Here is a 20,111-nt window from a genome sequence, read left to right as displayed (position 1 = left end):
GAAAAGCGCTCGGTTCAAAAGTGCAAGGCATCTTCGAATTGCTAGCGCTCGGGGACCGCTGCCAGCAGCCGCACCTGGAAGGGTAGCCGGACGCGGCTGCCAGTCCGTGCGACTGTCGCTGGAACAGCACGCGGCCGCTTCGGCCACCCCACGCCGCGGAGCAACCCGGGAGCCGCCAGACGGACGGTGACCGCGCCACGCGCGTGCGCGAGACACCAGACGGTCTGTGGGCCGCGCTGAAGGGCGGAAAGGCGGCGACGACTCAACTAGCTCAGGAACGTACCTCTCGCGCAGCCGCGCGCCTCCCGGCGGCCAACTGCCTCCAACGCCTTGGCTCCGCGTCTCCGCCCCTCCCCTCGACGCCATCAGGAGACGGACCAATAAGCGAACAGCAGGAAGAGGCGGGGCCCTGCGGGGACCACCCCAAACACCTACTTCTAACCAGTCGAGTCACAAGACGGGAGGAAGGGCGGGGCCAATCTGACGTAACCCAATCCAAGATTTGAGGGCGGTTATATACACCCACTCCCTCGGGCTTGGCTCCGCCCCTCACCTTGGCGTAGCCCTCTCAGCCTATCACCGACTGCGCCCGTGGAGGGTGGGAGGAGGCCGAGAGAGGAAGGAGGCGTAGGCTGAGGAGGAAGAGGGAGGAGGGGCAGGGAAGTCCTGGCGGTGAAGCGCCCCCAAGACTCCAACGGAGACAACAGGAGTTTGCGTTCGAGCTTCCCCGCTGCCCATCGGCCGTTCTGGACCCCCTAAGGCCCAAGTCGGACAGAGACTGAGGAAAGGAGGAAGAGACTTTTATGTCGGCGGACAGAGAAGCTGTACCCGTCACCGTTGCCTCACATCCGGGGCCTTGGAGGGCTGGCCCCCGCGGCCCCGCCCCTCCTCGCGCCTTTCATGGCAACCGGAGGCGGAGGCTGGAGGAGCTGGGCCCGGAGGAGGTCCCTTTAAATCTCCTTAAAGGGGTGGCCACTGAACTCGGCGGACTCGAACGCCAGCCTTAAAGGGGAAGCCGCCGAACAGACGCTGACAAATAGAGCACTGTGCTGTTGGGAGAACTGGGACGAGTGGGGATTTTCTTTACCTTCTCCTCCTCCAAACGCAAGAAGTCCTTTAAATACAGCTTAAAGGGGAAGTGGCCTCTTGTGGCGGACTAGAAACTAACTCCGAGCCTTTAAAGGGACGGTGTGCTGTTTGAAGGACCCTGGACTCCTTAAAGGGGTGGCCTCTTTGAGCCGGAGGACTTTGAGACTTTTAAAGGAGAGGTCTGCGATTCGGGGCGAGCTTTCGGCCCCTTTTAAAGGGGTGGCCCTTCCTCCTCTTCGGGGAGACTTGCCTCGACCCCTGGCAGGGGGCGGCCACCGCACTAGACCGCCGGACACTGTCGGGTCGTCTTAAAGGTGCCAGGGGCTGGACAACTTGGGGCCTCGCCTTAAAGGGACGGCTGCCCCGTTTTCGCCGTCGCGGCCCCGCCGAGCCCGCAGGGGGGGGCCCTCGGGCTTGTCGCCCCGGGGGCGGCGCCGGCTCCCCGGGCCGTGGCCTTGGGGCAAGCTTGGGGCCAGCAGATCCGGCTTTAAAGGGGAAGCCGTGGCCCTTTCGTCCCTGTGCAGGCGCCAGCGTCGCGCCTGCGACCCCCGGCCTGCGGACAGGCCGCTTCGGGCCCCGCCGCCTCCGGATGCAGCGCTGAGGGCGGTCGCCATGGAGACGGCAGCGGCCGCGGCCCCGGGCCCGGGCTGGGCAACTGAGGGGGAGCGGCGGCGGCGGCGTTGCTCGCGCCGAGACCGAGACCGGGAGCAGCGGCGCCGCCGAGGTCCAGGCGGCGACGCGCCCCGGGCCCTGTTGGCCGCCCCGCGCGGCTCCTCGTCCTCGTCGTCGCCGCCGCCGCCCGCCAGGCCTTGGTCGTCAGCTTCGTCTGGAGAGCGGCCCGGGGGCCCGAGACGCCGGCGGCCCCGTCCCAGACCTCGACCCCCGCGACCTCGAGCTCGGAAGCGGCCTGCGGGCTCGGGCAGCCGCGGGGAGGAAGAGGAGGAGGAGGAGGAGGGGGGCGCAGACGACGGGGAAGCCGAGGAGGAGCCTGAGGAGGAGGAAGAGGAGGAGGAGGACTTGATCGATGGCTTCGCTATCGCCAGCTTCGCCAGCCTCGAGGCCTTGCAGGTGGGGCTTAATGGGGATGGGGGACTTTGGGGGTTTCCGAGGGGCAGCGAGGAGGGTGCAGTGCCCGGAGTGGGTGGAGTTGAGGGGGAATGCTGGCACCCCAAACCAGAGCAACCGGCTCCTCTGGCCAGGCCTCTGCCCCGCCCTGGGGTGGGAGGTGGTAGAGCTCGTCTCCAGGGACCCGGTTTCCCGGCCCAAAGGGCACTTGGGCAGCCTGGTCACTCCTAGCGGAGTTGGGAGATTGCCCCTTTCCATCCATCTCAGCCCCACCTCCTCCTCCACAGAAGGATGCATCTCTTCAGCCCCCAGAGCGACTGGAACATCGGCTGAAGCATTCTGGGAAGCGGAAGAGGGGAGGTTCCAGTGGGGCCACCGGGGAGCCAGGGGACAGTTCTGATCGGGAGCCAGGCAGGCCCCCTGGGGATCGGGCCCGAAAATGGCCCAATAAGCGGAGAAGAAAAGAGGTGAGTTTGTCCTTTAAAACTCTTTAGGCAGGATGTGTTTCCCACTGCCATGTTTTTCATTAGTAATCCCACTACTCCTTGTAAACAGTGACCCCAGTCTCTTAAGGGCAAAGAGGCAAGCGGGCAAATTTGAGCCGTCACCCTCATCTGGGTCTGACAAAGACCTGTCTACAGTCAGGTGTACCTACTTTTGCTTGGTTTTGTGTCTACTTCAAGTGTTTCAATAATTCAGAGAGACGTCAAAGGGACCTAGTTTGGTCATAAATTAACTGTGGTCCCTGCCCTTCCTCAAGGTGGTGGCAGGCCAGCAAGAAAGAAATAGCAAACACCTAGACCTTAACTTGAGAAGCTACAGAAGGCAAAGATGGGGAGAGATGCTACAGAAACCCACATGAGGAAGCCGTCATGCTGCCTGGGGGATGGGAGGAGAGTTGTGGTTGGGGAAAGCCCCCTAGGATGTCTTAGTCAGGTCCTGAAGTATAGTCAGAAATTTGCTAAGAAAAGACACGGGGGAAAAGTTGTTTTGGGCAAGAGCATGAAGACTTGAGGATCTGGTGTATTTAGGAAATGGCGAGAGCACTGGGACATGGGTGGGCAGTGGCGGGAGAGGCAGCTGGAAGGACAGGCTGAGAGTAGATCCTGGAGGCCATGAGTGCCCTGCTGGGAGCTGCGACTTTCCCAGCCGCCTCAGCAGCTGCCTCCCTCACCCCTGGACTCTGGTCTTCCTCAGGCGTCCTCCCGTCACTCTCTGGAAGCTGGATACATAGTAAGTGCCATCCACCTGTCCTGGCCTCTCCCCTCTTCACCCCGGGTCTCTTCCCTCTCGTGACGCCTCTGTCTTTCCTTCTCCCCAGTGTGACGCGGAAAGTGATCTGGACGAGAGGGTGAGTGGGGCTAGAACTTGGGTGGGCAGTGTCCCTGCTTGTAAAAGGGACTGCAGCATTAAGGTCTTCTACGTGCAGCAGACAGCCTTCCCTTGAGTAGGAAACATGGTTTAGGTTGAGTCTGCATTAGGTTTTTGGGAGGAAGGTGGGTGGATTGGGAAGGTAAATGGCTTTTTTTTTTTTTTTTTTTTGACGACTAGGGCTAGCTGACCGAGGAATGGAAGGTCCATGCCTTGGTGTGTACCATCCTTTCCAAAGCTTTCAGGCTACTGCTGGTTCTTCACAGAAACCCAGAGTGGCTGTGGTGGCACTGAAATGGGCCTTCTGCCGGCCATCAGCCCTGCTGTTAGAATGAAGATCTCATAGATTCAAGTCTGACCGGAGACCACAGATAGAGTAGTGAGAACACTAAACCATCGTAATCAGTGTAGGGACTCAGCCCAGAAAGATGTATTTGAGTTTATCCTTAGGGGCAATTTGCTTGTTGTGTGATAATGTGTCCTAGAAGGTAATGCTCTACTCAGTGGGCCATGTAAGTAACAAACCCATGTGTGTAACCCATGTGTGTCTTGCTTTTGTTTCAAAAGTTGGCTAAACAGGACTGTGGTGAACCAGAGGGTTCTTGTCCATCTCGTTCATCTATCTATCTCCATCTTGCTAGTTGGGGCTGATTGTTGCCACAAGAACAGAGGGCCCATTCTTGAGGGAATCTGCAAGCCTGGGTTTTAATGCGGAATCTCCAGATTCTTAAATATATGCAGTTGGTTTAAAACTTTTACTAATACTTGTGGACCAAATACATCTGTAAGCCAGGGAGGCCTGTGGGCCAGCAGCTAGTGACCTTTGGCGTTTCAGTTTGGTTTGCCTGCTTCTTTGCACTGCCTCCATTCAGTCCTCCTGGCCTGTCAGATTCTTGGGCGCAGCTGCTCCACTCTGCTCTTTCTCCAGGCTTAGCCCCCTCTAGAGCCCAGTCTTTGATGGATCTCAGCTAAACTGAAGGAACAGACTACCACCAGTTCCTGGCAGCCTCCAGAGGCTATTTGGCCTTCCTGGGTGGAGGCCTGGCCTGCCCACAGCCTAACCCTATCGCTTGCGCTTCTTCCCCAGGTCTCCGATGATGACCTCGACCCATCCTTTACTGTCTCAACCAGCAAAGGTTGGTCCCAAGGGATGGGGCTGGAGGCACGGGAGGGAAGTGGGATAAGCATGAGCCTCAACTGAGCGTGTCTGCCATCCTATCCTACAGCCTCGGGCCCCCACGGCGCCTTCAATGGGAACTGTGAAGCAAAACTCTCCGTGGTCCCTAAAGTGTCGGGCCTGGAGCGGAGCCAAGAACAGCCCCCGGGGCCCGACCCGCTGCTAGTGCCTTTCCCCCCAAAGGAACCACCGCCTCCACCAGTCCCTCGGCCTCCTGTCTCACCCCCTGCACCCCTGCCGGCCACTCCCAGTCTGCCACCCCCACCCCAGCCCCAGCTGCAGCTTCGGGTCTCGCCCTTCGGCCTCCGCACTTCTCCCTATGGCAGCAGCCTGGACCTCAGCACTGGCAGGTGAGTGGTCTGAGGGTTTGATGCGGTCCAGAAGGGCCTAGTCAATTTGGTGCCAACCCTTGCTTTCTGTGGTGGGGACACAGAATGGTACCTGTAGGGTGTGACTTGAAAAAGGATTCTGAGGCTGAAAACTTTGAGAAACTTAAACGAATGGAAAGAGATGACTGCAGGACTTATTTGAGTCCATTATACATTCCCATGCAGGGGAATCCAGGTCGTGCTGTTTCCCAGTTGTATTTGCTGGTGAAAAGGTTTTCTCAGGCATATCTGCTCAGAATAACGTTCTTTGAACATACTTTGGGAAATGCTGACATGATGGTTAAGAGTGCTGGCTTTGGTGTCAGACCCAGATTCAAATTCTTGCTCTGACATTTCTGGCTGTGTGATTTTTGACAAGTTACTTAACCCCTCTGAGCCTCGATCTCCTCTTTTTGCCAAATGGAATAATCATAGTACTTTCATTCTAAAGTTGTTGTAAGGAATAGCTATGAGTGAATGCAGTGTTTCCCAAAGTGTGTACATTCAGTATTAGTGGTATATGGGATGATTTCAGGTTTTATATGAGTAAACTTTAAAAAATAGTCATGAGTTAGCTTTTGTGAGCTTTAGAAAGCTGAATAGCATGCCTCAGCCCCTTGATTTCACACGTGATTGCTTAGGGGGAGGCCAAGTAAAAAAAAGAAAGTAACTGAGTTGAGTTCTCAAAAGAAGGCAGTAGTACAGTTCAGATACTCTCCTGGGCAGCAGTGGGGAAGGTGGCATGGAATGTTGGAGACTTGGATTAGCTTTTAAAGCAGGTGCTCACCGCAGGGTAAGAACTGTTGACACTTATTATTGATGCTCTCACTATTACTTTTGTCACCATCATTGTCATTGTTGTTATTATTATTGAGAAAACTAAGGCTCAGAGAGGGGCAGTGACTTGCTCAAGGTCACCCAGGGCATTCATGGCAAGATGGGCTTAGAATTCAGGTCTCCTGACTCCCAGGCCAGGCCAGTGTGGTGCTGCTTCCACTGTTGTAGGGTGGGACCCCAGGTGGCTTGTTCTAATTAAGCATCAAACATGAATGATCTGTTCTGTGCTATGGTTGAGTCAGAAAGGGAAAGTCATCCGGCCAGAGATGGCAGAGGCAGCTGTGTGGACGCAGAGACCTAGACAGGGAGAAGTGGGGGTTGCTGGGTGTGGGAGGTACCTCAGTCTGAGGACGGGTTCCCTGGCGGGGGGATTTCTGGGGCCGGTTCTGCCACTTCCCATGTTGGAGAACCAGGGTCATGGTATCACCCAGGCATCTGACCCCCTCCTGTCAGAGCTGGCACCTCCCAACCCCTCACTCATCTCCCCACTTCTCTCCCCAGCTCTTCACGGCCGCCCCCCAAGGCCCCGGCCCCTCCCGTGGCTCAGCCTCCCCCCTCATCATCCTCTTCGTCCTCCTCTTCCTCATCTGCCTCCTCCTCGTCCGCGCAGCTCACCCACCGGCCCCCGACGCCCTCACTGCCCCTGCCTTTGTCCACCCACAGCTTTCCCCCTCCCGGGCTGCGGCCCCCCCCACCACCCCACCACCCCTCCTTGTTCTCCCCTGGCCCCACCCTGCCCCCACCCCCACCCCTGCTGCAGGTGCCAGGGCACCCTGGGGCCTCAGCCGCTAACGCCCTTTCTGGTGAGTTTGGGGTCCTGGCCGGGGGGTGGGGGGCCATGGCCCTGGGCTCGGGCCCAGTTGGCTTTGGGGCTCCTGGGCCTCAGCAGACAGCAGGGCTTGAGGAGGGAGTGGCTCGAGGCCAGAGGGAAGGCAGTCACCTGGGCCCAAGGAGGCTGATGTGGCGACAGCATTAAAGCCTTCTCCCCTCCCCTCCCACAGAGCAGGACCTGATCGGCCAGGACCTGAACTCTCGCTACCTGAATGCCCAGGGTGGCCCTGAGGTGGTGGGGGCAGGGGGCTCGGCCCGGCCCCTGGCCTTCCAGTTCCACCAGCACAACCACCAGCACCAGCACACCCACCAGCACACCCACCAGCACTTCACCCCTTATCCCCCGGGCCTGCTGCCACCCCATGGCCCCCACATGGTGAGCTCCTCATTGGGCCGGTGATGAGGCTCGGAGGCCTCAGGGGAGGGCATGGCTTCCAGGGGAAGGCCCAGGTCTCTGGCTGGCAGCTTATTCTTCCCTTCTCTTCCCTAGTTTGAGAAATATCCAGGAAAGATGGAAGGCCTTTTCCGACATAATGTGAGTGTGCGTGTGTGTGTGGGGTGTGTGGTGTGGGCGTGGACGTGTCCATGTGTGTCCCTGACTGCTGGGGTTCAGTCTTCAGCACAAAAGCAAGAGCCTTGAACCTGGGACAGCTCCCTGGGGGGCTTAGGGTGGAGCCCCGTGGACTGGAGGGAGACATGGACTGGAGGGAGACAACTTGGGCTGCACCTCCACCCCCGCCTGGACTAGTCCCCTTCTCTCCGCAGCCGTATGCGGCCTTCCCTCCCGCAGTGCCCGGGCTGCCTCCAGGCCTCCCACCGGCCGTCTCCTTTGGCTCCCTGCAGGGGGCCTTCCAGCCCAAGGTGAGCTCCCAATCCAGACACTACCACTGCCTCCCACGTTGACAAACCCAGACACGCTGGGTCCACACACCCTCCTCCCATTCCCCAAAGCCATGCCCATCCTCTCGCCCTGCCCTGCTGCACCCAGGTTTCTCCAAAGCTACGCTCCCTCCCTGCTCCATGTCCCAGCTTGGTTCTGGACCCCTTTGTGCTCGGTGCCAGCTCTCCTGTCTGATCCCTCCACTCCCCTTTCCCAGAGCACGAACCCTGAGCTGCCACCACGACTGGGGCCGGTGCCAAGCGGGCTCCCCCAGAAGGGGACACAGGTGAGGGGGCCAGGGCAGGTCCTGGGGAAGCTGGAAGGTGTGTTGTGGGGAGAGCAGAACTGACTTGAGAGTGAACTACTGAAGTAAAACTTCCTTTAATACACAATCTGGTGTTCTGGGTGTCTAACGAGAGGGAATTTCTGTAAATAACCCACTTTCCCCGGCATGAGGAATGAGAGTTTCATGAGCTTGTCCCAGGAATAAGATGATTAGGACAGTGGTTTTATAGGGGTTTTCAAACTTTTTAAGTCACAAAACACTTTATTTCCAAATGATGTCGTATCAGGAAGCCCTATTAGGAAAACAGAAGATAAAAGCTGCCCCTTGGTGAAGTGAGGAGAGACAGAGCCTCCCTCCCCTTAGCACTTGTAGCAGCTTAGACCCCAGGGCTACGGGAGCACTGTGAAACCAAGGACCAATTTCCTACTGGGGAGACTAGGCCAGAAGTTTTCCAACTTCCTTCAAAGGCATTTTTCTTAAAGAAACCTTAAACAGACCAAGATAGTCTAAAGCTGGTAATAGGATAGCTTTTCTGAGAAATCTGTCCTGCCTGCCCCTTCACCACTCGCAGCCTCCCAGCAGGGCACCTCCCTGGGGCCTGGTTCAGAAACCTTGTGCTGGAGGAGAGATGCCCAGAGTGGGAGAGATGAGGAAAGGAGCTTGGGCCTGAGCAGGAAGGGTTTGAGGGAGTTGCAGAGTCTCAGGCATGTGGGTGGGTAAGTGGATGCTGTGGAGATGGAGGCACCTGGCCCAGGACTCCGGTCTGAGTCGCCTCCCATCTCTCCTTTGCCATCCCCAGATCCCCGATCATTTCCGGCCACCTTTGAGGGTGAGTTGTGTGAGGACCTCAGGCTGCATGAAGCTGGGGGCTGACGTTAGGGTATTTGGCTAAGGTGGGGGGGTCTTGCTTGGGAACCAGTGAGAAGCCCAAAACCTGGAGGCAGCCGGGTGTGGAACAGCAGATAGTGAGGGCTTTCAAGTCACAGACCTGGGCTCAGATGGAACTGGCCATGGGACCTTGGGCAAGGCAGTTGATCTCTCTGAGCCTCAGTTTCCTAGGCTGTAAAATGAACCTAGTCATCCCTCGGTTGTAGGGATGATGAGTTAGGGATGTTTTGTGGCGAGGCTGGGCCCAGAGCCAGGCCTGGAGTGGATGATGAGTGAACGTTCTTTCCTTCCCTTTCCCTTTGGTCATCCTTCTGGGGCGGCAGAAACCAGGGAAGTGGTGTGCCATGCACGTGCGTGTGGCTTACATGATCCTGAGACACCAGGAGAAAATGAAGGTACTGGGGCCGGAGGGCTGGGGAGAGTGGGTCTCAGAGTCGGGAGGTCTGAGTTCTGGGCATCAGCCCTCGACAGAGCTCAGCAGAATCTCGGCCAGAAACATTCTCTCTTGTCCCCCGTCACTGCCAAAGTCCTATGGCTGGCACCTTAGTTCTCTGGCTCATTAGGGGGCTGCTCAGAAAAGGCACCGAGAGAGGCAGAAGATAGGCATCCAAGCCCCATCTGGGTGCCAGTGAGCCTTTGGAGGAGAACCAGGGGTGAGAAAGCAAGAGGAGGACCAGACCAACTCCTCATGTCCTGCCCCTCTCCCTGTGTCCCACGCAGGGTGACTCCCACAAGCTTGACTTTCGGAATGACCTCCTGCCCTGCCTTCCGGGGCCCTATGGGGCCCTGCCCCCTGGGCAGGAGCTCTCCCACCCGGCCTCCCTCTTCACTGCGACTGGTGAGTCTGGCCAGCCCCCTTGGGCCTGAGATTCCCTATCTATAGCCTGAGGCCCAGCTCGTGCCCAATCAGCCTCATCAGAATCTCCCACCTCTCTGCCCCAGGTGCCGTCCACGCTGCAGCCAACCCTTTCACGGCAGCTCCCGGGGCCCACGGACCCTTCCTGAGCCCCAGCACCCACATTGGTAAGAGCCAAGGGCATGTTGGGCAACCCAGGCTTTGTCCCTCACTTCCAGGAGATGGAAATCAGACCCAGCAGGCAGCTGGAATGCAGGATAGACCTGGTTCCACTTGCTTAGTGACCTTGGGCAGGTTATTCTACCCCCTCTGAGCCTTGATTTCCTCATCTGTAAAATGAGTAGGGAAGGGCAGGGCAACTTCAGTCTCTGCCAGCTGCAGCCCTGTCTCCAAGTGGCCAGTGGCAGGGGCAGTATGCCACCTGGGAGTGGAAGGTGGGGGGACGGGGCCAGCCTAGGGGAGAGCATGGCCACTGACTCCTAGGATCTTGGCAGGCATCTTGGGGAGGTTTCACCTGGGTTTGGGTGGACAAGAAGGAGTTGAGCCTGGTGGCTTGGAGAATGGTGTTCCTGGCTGGGGATATGGTGGTGTTCCAGTGGCGGGATAGGTTAGTTGTTCTCTCTGGCTGTGTGACGCATGCATGAAGTTAGGGTCAGGTCGGGAAGGGCCCTGCATGTCAGGTGGGAGGAAGCCAACCAGATCTTCAGGCGAGTGGCTTGCTACGGAGCAGAGATCTGCTGTGATGGGTCCAGCCGGCTGGTGTGGGACAGTGGGGGATAAGAGCGTGACATAGTGTCATGGAGGCCCTGGGTTGGTACCACTCCCTGGCTAGATGACCACTGGCAAGTCATTTCACCTCTCTGAGCCTGTTTCATCATCTTCAAGTGGGCATGATCCTAACCATCTCTTGGGCTTTTTGTGAGGTTAACTGACAAGGTTCTTGTCAAAGCTCAACACCTTCCTGGCCCAAGGAAGTGCTCAGTACACAGCTGTTGAAAGCAGGCAGCTGAGGGCTCCGGGCGCCAGTTCTGCCTCTGCCTGGCCAGGCCTCGTATGTGCTCTCAACACTGGCTGCCTAGTCCTCTGACCAACCCCCTTTCCTCCCACAGATCCCTTTGGGCGTCCCACAAGCTTCGCCTCCTTGGCTGCCCTCTCCAACGGGGCCTTTGGAGGCCTGGGCAGCCCCACATTCAGTGAGTGCGGGCATGGTGGGGTGGGGGGCTGCGGCTGTGGATGACCTGGCAGGAGGCCTGAACAGGGCCGCCCACTTCTGGCCCCTGTCACTCTCTCTGCTTCACCCTCTGCCCAGACTCCGGCGCCGTCTTTGCCCAGAAAGAAAGCCCAGGGGCCCCACCAGCCTTCGCCTCCCCTCCGGACCCATGGGGCCGCCTGCACCGCAGTACTCTGGCCTTTCCTGCCTGGGTCCGGCCCCCTGAGGCCGCCCGGACTCCAGGCTCAGACAAGGAGCGGTCTGTGGAGCGGAGGGAGCCCTCCCTCACCAAGGAGGAGAAGGACAGGTGCGCCTCCCACCTACCCCACCCCTGCCCCACCCTCAGCCCCTGTTGCCCCTGGAGAATTTCATTTTCTCCCCACACCTGCCCTCCAGGGACCTCCCCTTCTCACGGCCCCAGCTCCGAGTTTCTCCTGCTACTCCCAAGGCCCGGGCTGGCGAGGAGGGGCCCCGGCCAGCCAAGGAATCCGTGCGGGTAAAGGAAGAGCGGAAGGAGGAGGCTGCTGCTGCCGCTGCTGCCGCCGCTGCTGCTGCCGCCGCCGCCGCTGCCGCCGCTGCAGCCACTGGGCCCCAGGGCCTTCACCTACTGTTTGAGAGGCCCCGGCCACCCCCGTTTCTGGGCCCTAGCCCATCAGAGCGCTGTACTGGCTTCTTGGAGCCAACCTGGTTGGCTGCACCGCCACGCCTGGCAAGGCCACCCCGGTTCTATGAGGCGGGTGAGGAGCTGACTGGACCCGGGGCCGTGGCTGCTGCCCGCCTCTATGGTCTGGAACCTGCTCACCCCTTGCTCTACAGCCGCTTGGCTCCTCCACCACCACCTGCTGCAGCCCCAGGAACCCCTCACCTTCTCAGCAAGACCCCACCGGGAGCCCTTTTGGGGGCACCACCTCCACTTGTGCCCGCCCCCCGGCCCAGTTCCCCACCTAGGGGCCCTGGCCCAGCTCGGGCTGACAGGTGAGGGGAGGGGAGGGGCTGGGGCAAAGCTCCATCTCCCCTTCAACCAGGTCCTAGGGCTGAGGTTTTAAGCCAGGGCTGGAGGGCAAAGGTCATAACCTCACCAGCCACCTCTGAGGTCATGGAACCTGGGAACAGAAGCCTCAACCCCCACGAGACCAAGCATCACGTGGAGTGTGAGGTCACCGGGAGAGCAGAGGTCACAGCCTCTAGAGAGGGAGGGGGCATGTGCATGGGAGTGTGGCTCATCTCAGGGGCCATGAGGCCTCATGAGGTGCACCTTTGCCCCTCTAAGGGCCTCTAGGCCCTGGGCCTGCCTCCCCAAGGGCTCACTAAGCCAGAGGCCAAAGTGCCCCCTCCCCTTCACCTATACCCAAGTCCTCATGCTCTCCGAGGGCTCGGGGAGGAGGGGCTCAAGGAAGGGGGGTTCCATGTACATATTTATCACCCCTTTCACATAGCCCCCAGACCTTTTGTACATTTTTACAGGGGTGCCCCTCCCAACAGTCCCCTTCCTGGTTAATTAAATCCTCAGACTGGTGCTGTGTTCCTATCCTCTGGCCTCTCTGTGGGGGAGGGGGGACTGCAGGCAGAAGTGCCGGGAGGGGTCAGGCTGGCTTCTCCCTGGAAAGGTGGGGCCAGCAGGAGATGACCAACATGGGGCAGGACCTAGGGACCTGCGCTGTAGGGAGGGCAGAAGTTTCTTGCTTGGTTGACAGCCCTGGGCCCCCCTACTGTTCCCATTCACTCTGCCCCCACCCCCAAAGGCTCAGCCTCTTAAGTTTCAGACTCCACCACTTCTTAATGGCTCAGTCCCCCTCACCCCATTTCCAAGTGCCCCCAGGACTCCTGGGCCCTGCTTCCCTGAACCCTGTTCTCCAAAACCCTGCCCCAGGCTTAGGGTGGCCAGAGAAGGTCACCATGTACCACACACCAAAGAAGGGGGTCGGCCCAGGGGTGGGCGACACAGGCAGCTTCTTCGGCAGCCTCACGGCAGCAGCCCCAGCCTTCCCAAAGCAGCAGGCGCCTCCAGGCTGGGGCCCAACCTAGAAGGCAGGGGTCAATCTAACAAATACATAACGTTGACTTTTTTCCCCGGTGGGGCTTATTCTGTAACATGACTTGCGGATATTTATATAAAAATGAGTGTTACAATGAGGCCCCAGGCTCTTCTTTGAGTGTGTGCGGGGTGGGGTGGACCAGGGTGGGGTGGACCAGGGTGGGTTGGGTGGGTTCTGGGGTAAGGGAGGGATGAGGACAGTGCTGTCCATATCTGGCCAAGGTTTTCCTTTCTCCCACCAACCTGGGCAAGTTGGTCTGCTACTTCTGGAGGAATGAGTTTGAGGGTTGAGCACTGAAGTTTTTCACATTATTTTTCTATAACCCAGGAATACATATTGTGTAAGATTCAAGCAACCTAGCAAGACACTGAGCAAAACATTAAATTTCTCCTTCACCTGCCAACCTTCCCAAGCACCATCCCCTTCCCCAAGGTAACTGCTGTCAATCATTCAGTGCGTATTCTTCAGGTCCTTTCTATGCATATACCACACATGTCTGCACAGGCAGAGTATGTTAAAAAAGATCTATAATTTAAATTTTTTTTTGGTTTCTGTTAAGTAATACGTAGTCATTATAAAATCATTCAAACACAGAGCATGGAGGGAAAGTGCCCCATCATCCCGCCTCTTGAGGATAACTGCTATTCATTGTTGGAGAAATTCCTCCAGTTATTTTTTTACTACAGGCCACTGCAACAAAGCGAGGCACATGAATTTTTTCATTTTCTGGTGATACAAACAACAGTTCCAGCCTGGTGCAGTAGCTCAAGTCTATAATCCCAGCACTTTGGGAGGCCGAGGCAGGTGGATCACCTGAGGTCAGGAGTTCGAGACCAGCCTGGCCAACATGGTGAAACCCTGTCTCTACTAAAAATACAAAAATTATCTGGGCATAATGGGGGGTGCCTGTAATCTCAGCTACTCTGGAGGCTGAGGCAGGAGAATTGCTTGAAACCAGGAGGCGGCAGTTGCAGTGAGCTGAGATTGCCCCACTGCACTCCAGCCTGGGTGAAGGAACGAAACTCTATCCAAAAAAAAAGCACACTCTCTTGTTTGAAGCTTAATAAAATGAAGCATAATAGAATGAGACATATACCCATATCTCTTTAAAGTATTTCAAAAAAATGGGATCCTCTGAAGTGTACTGTTTTGCAACTTTCTTTTTACACTTAGCATTATTCTTTGATGTAATCATTAAAAAGCAGGTCACACCAGGCGTGGCTCATGCCTGCAATCCCAGCACTTTGGGAGGCCAGGGTGGGTGGAGCATGACGTCAGGAGACCGAGACCAGCCTGGCCAACGTGGTGAAACCCCTTATCTAAAAATACAAAAATTAGCTAGCTGTGGTGGTGGGTGCCTGTAGTCCCAGCTACTCAGGAGACTGAGGCAGGAGAAGCACTTGAACCCAGGAGGTGGAGGTTGCAGTGAACCGAGATCACACCACTGCACTCCAGCCTGGGCGACAGAGCAAGAGTCTATGTAAAAAAACAAAACAAAACAAAACAAGTCACTACTAAGCTGGGCTGCTAGGGCTGGCCCCAACCTGAGCCCCTATAGAATTAATTGGATGGCCTTATTCTAAGTATGCCTGCTTTTTTTCTTTTTTGAGATGGGGTCTCACTGTGTCACCCAGACTAGAGTGCAGTAGTGTGATTTCAATTCACTGCAACCCCTGCCTCCTGAGCTCAAGCAGTCCTCCTGTCTCAACCTCCTGAGTAGCTGGGACTATAGGCATGCACCACACCCGGCTAATTTTTGTGTTTTTTGTAGAAATGGGATTTTGCCATGTTGCCCAGGCTGGTCTCAAAACTCCTGGACTCAAGCCATCTACTCCCTCACCCTCCCAAAGTCCTGGGATTACAGGTATCAGCCACTGCACCCAGCCTTGTTTTACTTTTGAGGCAGTTTCGTTCTGATGCCCAGGCTAGAATGCAGTGGTAGGATCACAGATCGCTTCAGCCTCGAACTCCTGTTCCCAAGTGATCCTCCTGCCTCAGTCTCCAGGGTAGCTGGAACTATAAGCCTGTGTCACCACACTTGGCTAGTTTTAAATTTTTGTAGAGACAGGTTTCTTGCTCTGTTGCCCAGGCTGGTCTCGAACTCCTGGCCCCAAGCAATCCTCCTGCCTCAACCTCCCAAGCACTCAGATTATAGGCGTGAGCCACTGTGCCTGGCTCATAAGTGTACCTGTTGCCTTAGGAAAAATGCAGCCAACGTTCCCTGCCACCACCACACATACCCAAGACATGTGGGGAAGGCTCGAGCCTGGATTGCTCCAACAAAGTCAGAAACAGGTGACCAGAAGATGAAAGTTGGCTTGCAGAAAAGATTTCATGTGGAAATTCTTCTTTTCAGCTTCTCTGGAAAATCAAAAAATGTATGGTCACTAGACCTGCTTACCCCATGGTTTTCCTTTGAGGTGGGGCATAATCTCACCAGATTGCCACCATCCCTCCACTCTGTTGTCTTGGAGTAGACCAGCACTATTCAAGCCACATCTCTGGCCCCTATAGGCATATGAGAGTGAAACTCAGTGAAATATTTTTTTCCTTCCTTCCTTCCCTCCCTTCCTTTCTTCCCTTTCTTTTTCTTTCTTTTTTTTTTGAGATGGAGTCTTGCTCTGTTGCCTAGGGTGGAGTGCAATTGTGCGATCTCATGTCACTGCAGCCTCCACCTCCCAGGTTCAAGCAATTCTGCTTCAGCCTCCCGAGTAGCTGGGACTACAAGCACCAGCCACCATGCTCGGCTAATTTTGTATTTTAGTAAAAACAGAGTTTCACCATGTTAGCCGAGATGGCCTCGATCTCTTGACCTGGTGATCCACCCGCCTTGTGCTGGGATTACAGGCATAAACCACCATGCCCGGCCTCTTTTTTTTTTTTTTTTTTGAAGACGGAGTCTCACTCTGTTGCCTGGGCTGGAGTGCAATGATGCAATCTCAGGTCACTGCAACCTCCGCTTCCCAGGTTCAACAGATTCTCCTGTCTCAGTCTCCCAAATAGCTGGGAATACAGGCATGCATCACCATGCCCGGCTAATTTTTTGTGTTTCTAGTAGAGACTGGGGTCTCACTAAATGTTGGCCAGCCTGGTCTTGAATGCCTGACCTCGGGTGATCCTCCTGCCTCAGCCTCCCAAAATGCTGGGATTACAGGGGTGAGCCACGGCACCCAGCACAGTTAAATATTTTCTTTTTGTTGTTGTTGTTTGTTTCTGTTTTGGAGACGAAGTCTTGCTTTTGTTGCCCAGGCTGGAGTGCAATGGAGCAATCTTGGCTCACCGCAACCTCTGCCTCCTGGGTTCTAGCGATTCTCCCACCTTAGCAGCTCTACTAGCTGGGATTACAGGCGTGCGCCACCACACCTGGCTAATTTTTTGTATTCTAGTAGAGATAGGGTTTCACCATGTTGGCCAGGCTGGCCTTGGACTCCTGATCTCAGGTGATCCGCCTGCCTCAGCCTCCCAAAATGCTGGAATTACAGGCGTGAGCCACCACGCCTGGCACAAATATTTTCTAGACATTCCTATCCCACCTCTCATAGATCTCTTCCAAGCACCTCAGATATCCCAAATTGAGTAGTCTTTGAGATCTGATGCCCCCCTTCCCCCCACGGTTTCCATCTCTGTGTCACCAGCACTCAAGTCAGAAACCTCCCTCTTCCCTCACTTAATGCCTTGAGCTGCCTTTGATTCTTTCAACCACTGTTGACTTCATCTATGGTGCCAGGCACTGCACTTAGTGGCTGGGGATACAGGGGTACACAAAACAAACCCCAGCCTTCCTGGAGCTTTACATTAGACTGTGAGAGAGGACGATTACAGAAGCTAATGAGAAAGAATTCCAAGGGCCAGGCGTGGTGTCTCATGCCTGTAATCCCAGCACTTTGGGAGGCCAAAGTGGGCAGATCACCTGAGGTCAGGAGATCGAGACCATCCTGGCCAACATGGTGAAAACCTGTCTCTACTAAAAATACGAAAATTAGCCAGGTGTGGTAGCGCGCATCTGTAATCCCAGCTACTTGGGAGGCTAAGGCAGGAGAATCGCTTGAACCTGAGGGGCGGAGGTTGCAGTCAGCCCAGATCGCACCACCGCACTCTAGTCTGGCGAACAGAGTGAAACTCTCAAAAAAAAAAATTAGTAATAGAATAATTTTTATTCCTTTGGGTATATACCTAGTATTGGGATAGACTGCCTTAACTTGGATGTGTATGTTGTTGTTTTCAGATTTAGACTAGAATTAAGCAGAGATCAAGTACCCTTTTCATCACATTACATCACATCACATCAAGGTTCCAGTTCTCAAGCTGGCCGCCTCCTGCCACTGTTACCCTTCATCACCCAAGTGAAGTCAGAGTCCACTGCTAAGTCATTACATCATTTTTAAAAACCTTTAATCCTTTTCATTTATTTATTTTCAAGACGAGATCTGTTCCCCAAGCTGGAGTTCAGCAGCACAATCACAGCTCACTGCAGCCTCAACCTCCTGTGCTCAAGTGATCCTCCTGCCTCAGCCTCCCAAGTAGCTTGGACTAGAGGCATATGCCGCCACACCTGACTGATGTTTTATTTTTTGTAAAGACAGGCTCTCCCTATGTTGTCCAGGGTAGTCTGGAACTCCTGGCCTCAAGCAATCCTCTCACTTCAGCTTTCCAAAGCACTGGGATTACAGGAGTGAGCCACTGTACCTGGCTACAAAGTCATTCTTTTTTTTTTTTTAATCAGATATTAAACTGATAAGAACAGATACTACACTTGATCTTAGCCAATAGGCTGTGAAGCGATACAAAGTCATTCTTTTTACAAAGTCATTCTTTTTGCCCCATCTTTTGTACCGTACTCTTTGGAAGGAAGTCACTATGCACAGTGCATGCTAAAGGAATTATGTTCCACCTCTTCAAAGGCAGAGTCTCTGTGTAGGTTATTTGGAATTCTTCCATATAGGAGATTAGTCTCTTCTCTCCCATTTATTTATTTATTCTGAGACGGAGTCTAGCTCTGTCGCCCAGCCTGGAGTGCAATGGTGTGATCTCAGCTTACTGCAATCTCTGCCTCCTGGGTTCAAGCGATTCTCCTGTCTCAGCTTCCCAAGCAGCTGGGATTATAGGCTCACGCTGCCAGGCCCCAGCTAATTTTTTGTATTTTTAGTAGAGTCGAAGTTTCACTGTGTTCCCCAGGCTAGTCTCAAACTCCTGAGCTCAGGCAATCCACATGCCTCAACACCATCAAAGTGCTAGGATTACAGGTGTGAGCCACCATGCCTAGCTTTCTCCCATTCATTTATTCAACTTGTTGGATATTGAATTTATTTGATCATATATTTCTATTAGTATGAGTTCATACTAATGGACTTTAGGTTATAATCTAGTACTACTTTATTTATCTATTTATTTTTTATTTTTTGAGAGTCACCCAGGCTGGAGTGCAGTGGTGTGACTACGGTGCACTGCAGCCTCTATCTCCTGGGCTCAAACAGTTCTGCCACCTCAGCCCCCAAGTAGCTGGGACCACAGACATGTGCCACCACACCATGCTAATTAAAAAAATTTTATTTTTTTTTTTGTAGAGATAGAGTCTCTCTATGTTGCCCAGGCTGGTCTGAAACTCTTGTGCTCAAGTGATACCTCACCTTCAGACTCCAGAGAAGCTGGGAACACAGGCCCATGCCACCATGCCCAGCTAATTTTGTGTATTTTTGGTAGAGACAGGGTTTCACTATATTGCCCAGGCTGGTCTCAAACTCTGGAGCTCAAGTGATCCACCTGCCTCAGGCTTCCAAAGCGCTGGGATTACAGGCATGAGCCACTGTGCCTGGCCTAATTTATTATTTATTATTTTATTATTTTTTTAAATTTGTCAAAAAATCTAAATTACTTTTTTCTTTTTATAAAGATGGGGTTTTTCCATATTGGTCAGGCTGGTCTTGAACTCCCGACCTCAGGTGACCCGCCTGCCTTGGCCTCCAAAGTGCTTGGATTACAGGCATGAGCCACCACGCCCAGCCATTATTATTTTTTAACAGAGGCAGAGCCTCACTCTGTTGCCCAGGCTGGCATACAGTGGCCCATGCTTAGTTCACTGCAGCCTTGACCCCCTGGGCTCAAGCCATCCTCTTGCCTCAGCGCCCCCAAGTAGCTGTAACCACAAGTGATTACCACCATGCCCGGCTAATTTTGTTGTTTTTTGAGATGGAGTTTTGCTCTTGTTTCCCAGGCTGGAGTGCAGTGGTGCGATCTTAGCTCACTGCAACCTCTGCCTCCTGGGTTCAAGCAGTTCTCCTGCCTCAGCTTCCCAAGTAGCTGGGATTACAGGCACCCACCACCACACCCAGCTAATTTTTGTTTTTTTAGTGGAGATGGGGTTTCACCATGTTGGCCAGGCTGGTCAAACTCCTGACCTCAGGTGAGCCACTCACCTCGGCCTCCCAAAGTGCTGGGATTACAGCAGTGAGCCACCATACCTGGTCTTTTTTTTTTTTTGAGATGGAGTTTCACTCTTGTTACTCAGGCTGGAGTGAAATGGCGAGATCTCGTCTCACTGCAACCTTTGCCTCCCGGGTTCGAATGATTCTCCTGCCTCAGACTACCAAGTGGTTGGGATTACAGGTGCCTGCCACCATACCTGGCTAATTTTTTTTTTTTTTTTTTGAGACAGAGTCTCACTCTGTCACCCAGGCTGAAGTTCAGTGGTGTGATCTCTGCTCACTGCAATCTCTGCCTACTAAATTCAATCGATTCTCCTGCCTCAGCCTCCTGAGTAGCTGGGACTACAGACATATGCCACCATGCCCTGCTAATTTTTGTATTTTTAGTAAAGACAGGGTTTCAACATGTGGGCCAGGCTGGCCATGTTTGATCAGGAGATCAAACTCCCGATTTCAGGTGATCTACCCACCTCAGCCTCCCAAAGTGCTGGGATTACAGGCTTGAGCCACCACGTCTGACCAGATTTTTTGTATTTTTTGTGAAGAAAAGGTTTCCCTGTGTTGCCCAGGCTGGTTGAGAACTCCTGGGCTCCAGCCAGCTGCCTACCTCAGGTACTTTCTTTACTATGCTCAAGTTTTTCCAGTTTTCAGTTGGCTCCTGTGTTCCATTGACATACTGCATCATTGTGCTTTTTGTTTGTTTTTAGCACCAAGACTTACTTAAAAAAATTTTTTTTTCATTTTAAATTTTCCTGGGTACAGAGTAGGTGTATATATTTATGCATTTCATGAGTT

At 54.6% G+C, this 20,111-nt stretch overlaps 1 protein-coding gene, 1 long non-coding RNA gene and 1 other non-coding gene across 4 annotated transcripts; 1 reads left to right on the top strand and 2 right to left on the bottom strand.

Annotated features, from left to right (window-relative positions):
* The first annotated feature begins 312 nt into the window (after positions 1–312).
* Positions 313–12,992, top strand: FBRS (fibrosin). 2 transcript variants are annotated; one of them, XM_017515574.1, is made up of 18 exons: positions 313–2,157; positions 2,442–2,621; positions 3,352–3,387; positions 3,476–3,505; positions 4,613–4,661; positions 4,752–5,052; positions 6,409–6,710; positions 6,909–7,114; positions 7,229–7,273; positions 7,504–7,599; positions 7,836–7,904; positions 8,704–8,733; positions 9,116–9,187; positions 9,513–9,630; positions 9,735–9,815; positions 10,758–10,841; positions 10,958–11,165; positions 11,255–12,992. In XM_017515574.1, the coding sequence occupies exons 1-18, from the start codon at positions 1,702–1,704 to the stop codon at positions 11,835–11,837; spliced, it is 2,946 nt and encodes a 981-aa protein (XP_017371063.1). In that variant the 5' UTR covers positions 313–1,701; the 3' UTR covers positions 11,838–12,992. The 2 variants fall into 2 exon arrangements, with proteins under 2 accessions (XP_017371063.1, XP_017371064.1); XM_017515575.2 differs by lacking the exon at positions 3,352–3,387.
* LOC108293919 lies at positions 11,833–15,397 on the bottom strand. The gene is made up of 2 exons (XR_001820841.2): positions 15,296–15,397; positions 11,833–13,210 (listed from the first exon to the last, which is right to left on the bottom strand). It is a non-coding gene; the product is annotated as an uncharacterized LOC108293919 (long non-coding RNA).
* A 2,089-nt stretch (positions 15,398–17,486) lies between these two features.
* LOC119469039 lies at positions 17,487–17,677 on the bottom strand. The gene has a single exon (XR_005197860.1). It is a non-coding gene; the product is annotated as a U2 spliceosomal RNA (small nuclear RNA).
* Between the last annotated feature and the right edge of the window lie 2,434 nt (positions 17,678–20,111).

This window comes from Cebus imitator, unplaced genomic scaffold, assembly GCF_001604975.1.
Source record: "Cebus imitator isolate Cc_AM_T3 unplaced genomic scaffold, Cebus_imitator-1.0 Scaffold552, whole genome shotgun sequence".
NCBI lineage: Eukaryota > Metazoa > Chordata > Mammalia > Primates > Cebidae > Cebus > Cebus imitator.
This window is presented reverse-complemented; position numbering and strand designations above follow the sequence as displayed.

What these genes read in the sequence shown, in the direction of transcription:
- FBRS (XM_017515574.1), top strand. Translation starts at nt 1,702, where the DNA reads ATGGAGACGGCAGCGGCCGCGGCCCCGGGCCCGGGCTGGGCAACTGAG. An exon ending in ATTTCCGGCCACCTTTGAGG is followed by an intron (nt 8,734 to 9,115) that starts GTGAGTTGTGTG and finishes CTGGGGCGGCAG; the next exon opens with AAACCAGGGAAGTGGTGTGC. An exon ending in GACACCAGGAGAAAATGAAG is followed by an intron (nt 9,188 to 9,512) that starts GTACTGGGGCCG and finishes TGTCCCACGCAG; the next exon opens with GGTGACTCCCACAAGCTTGA.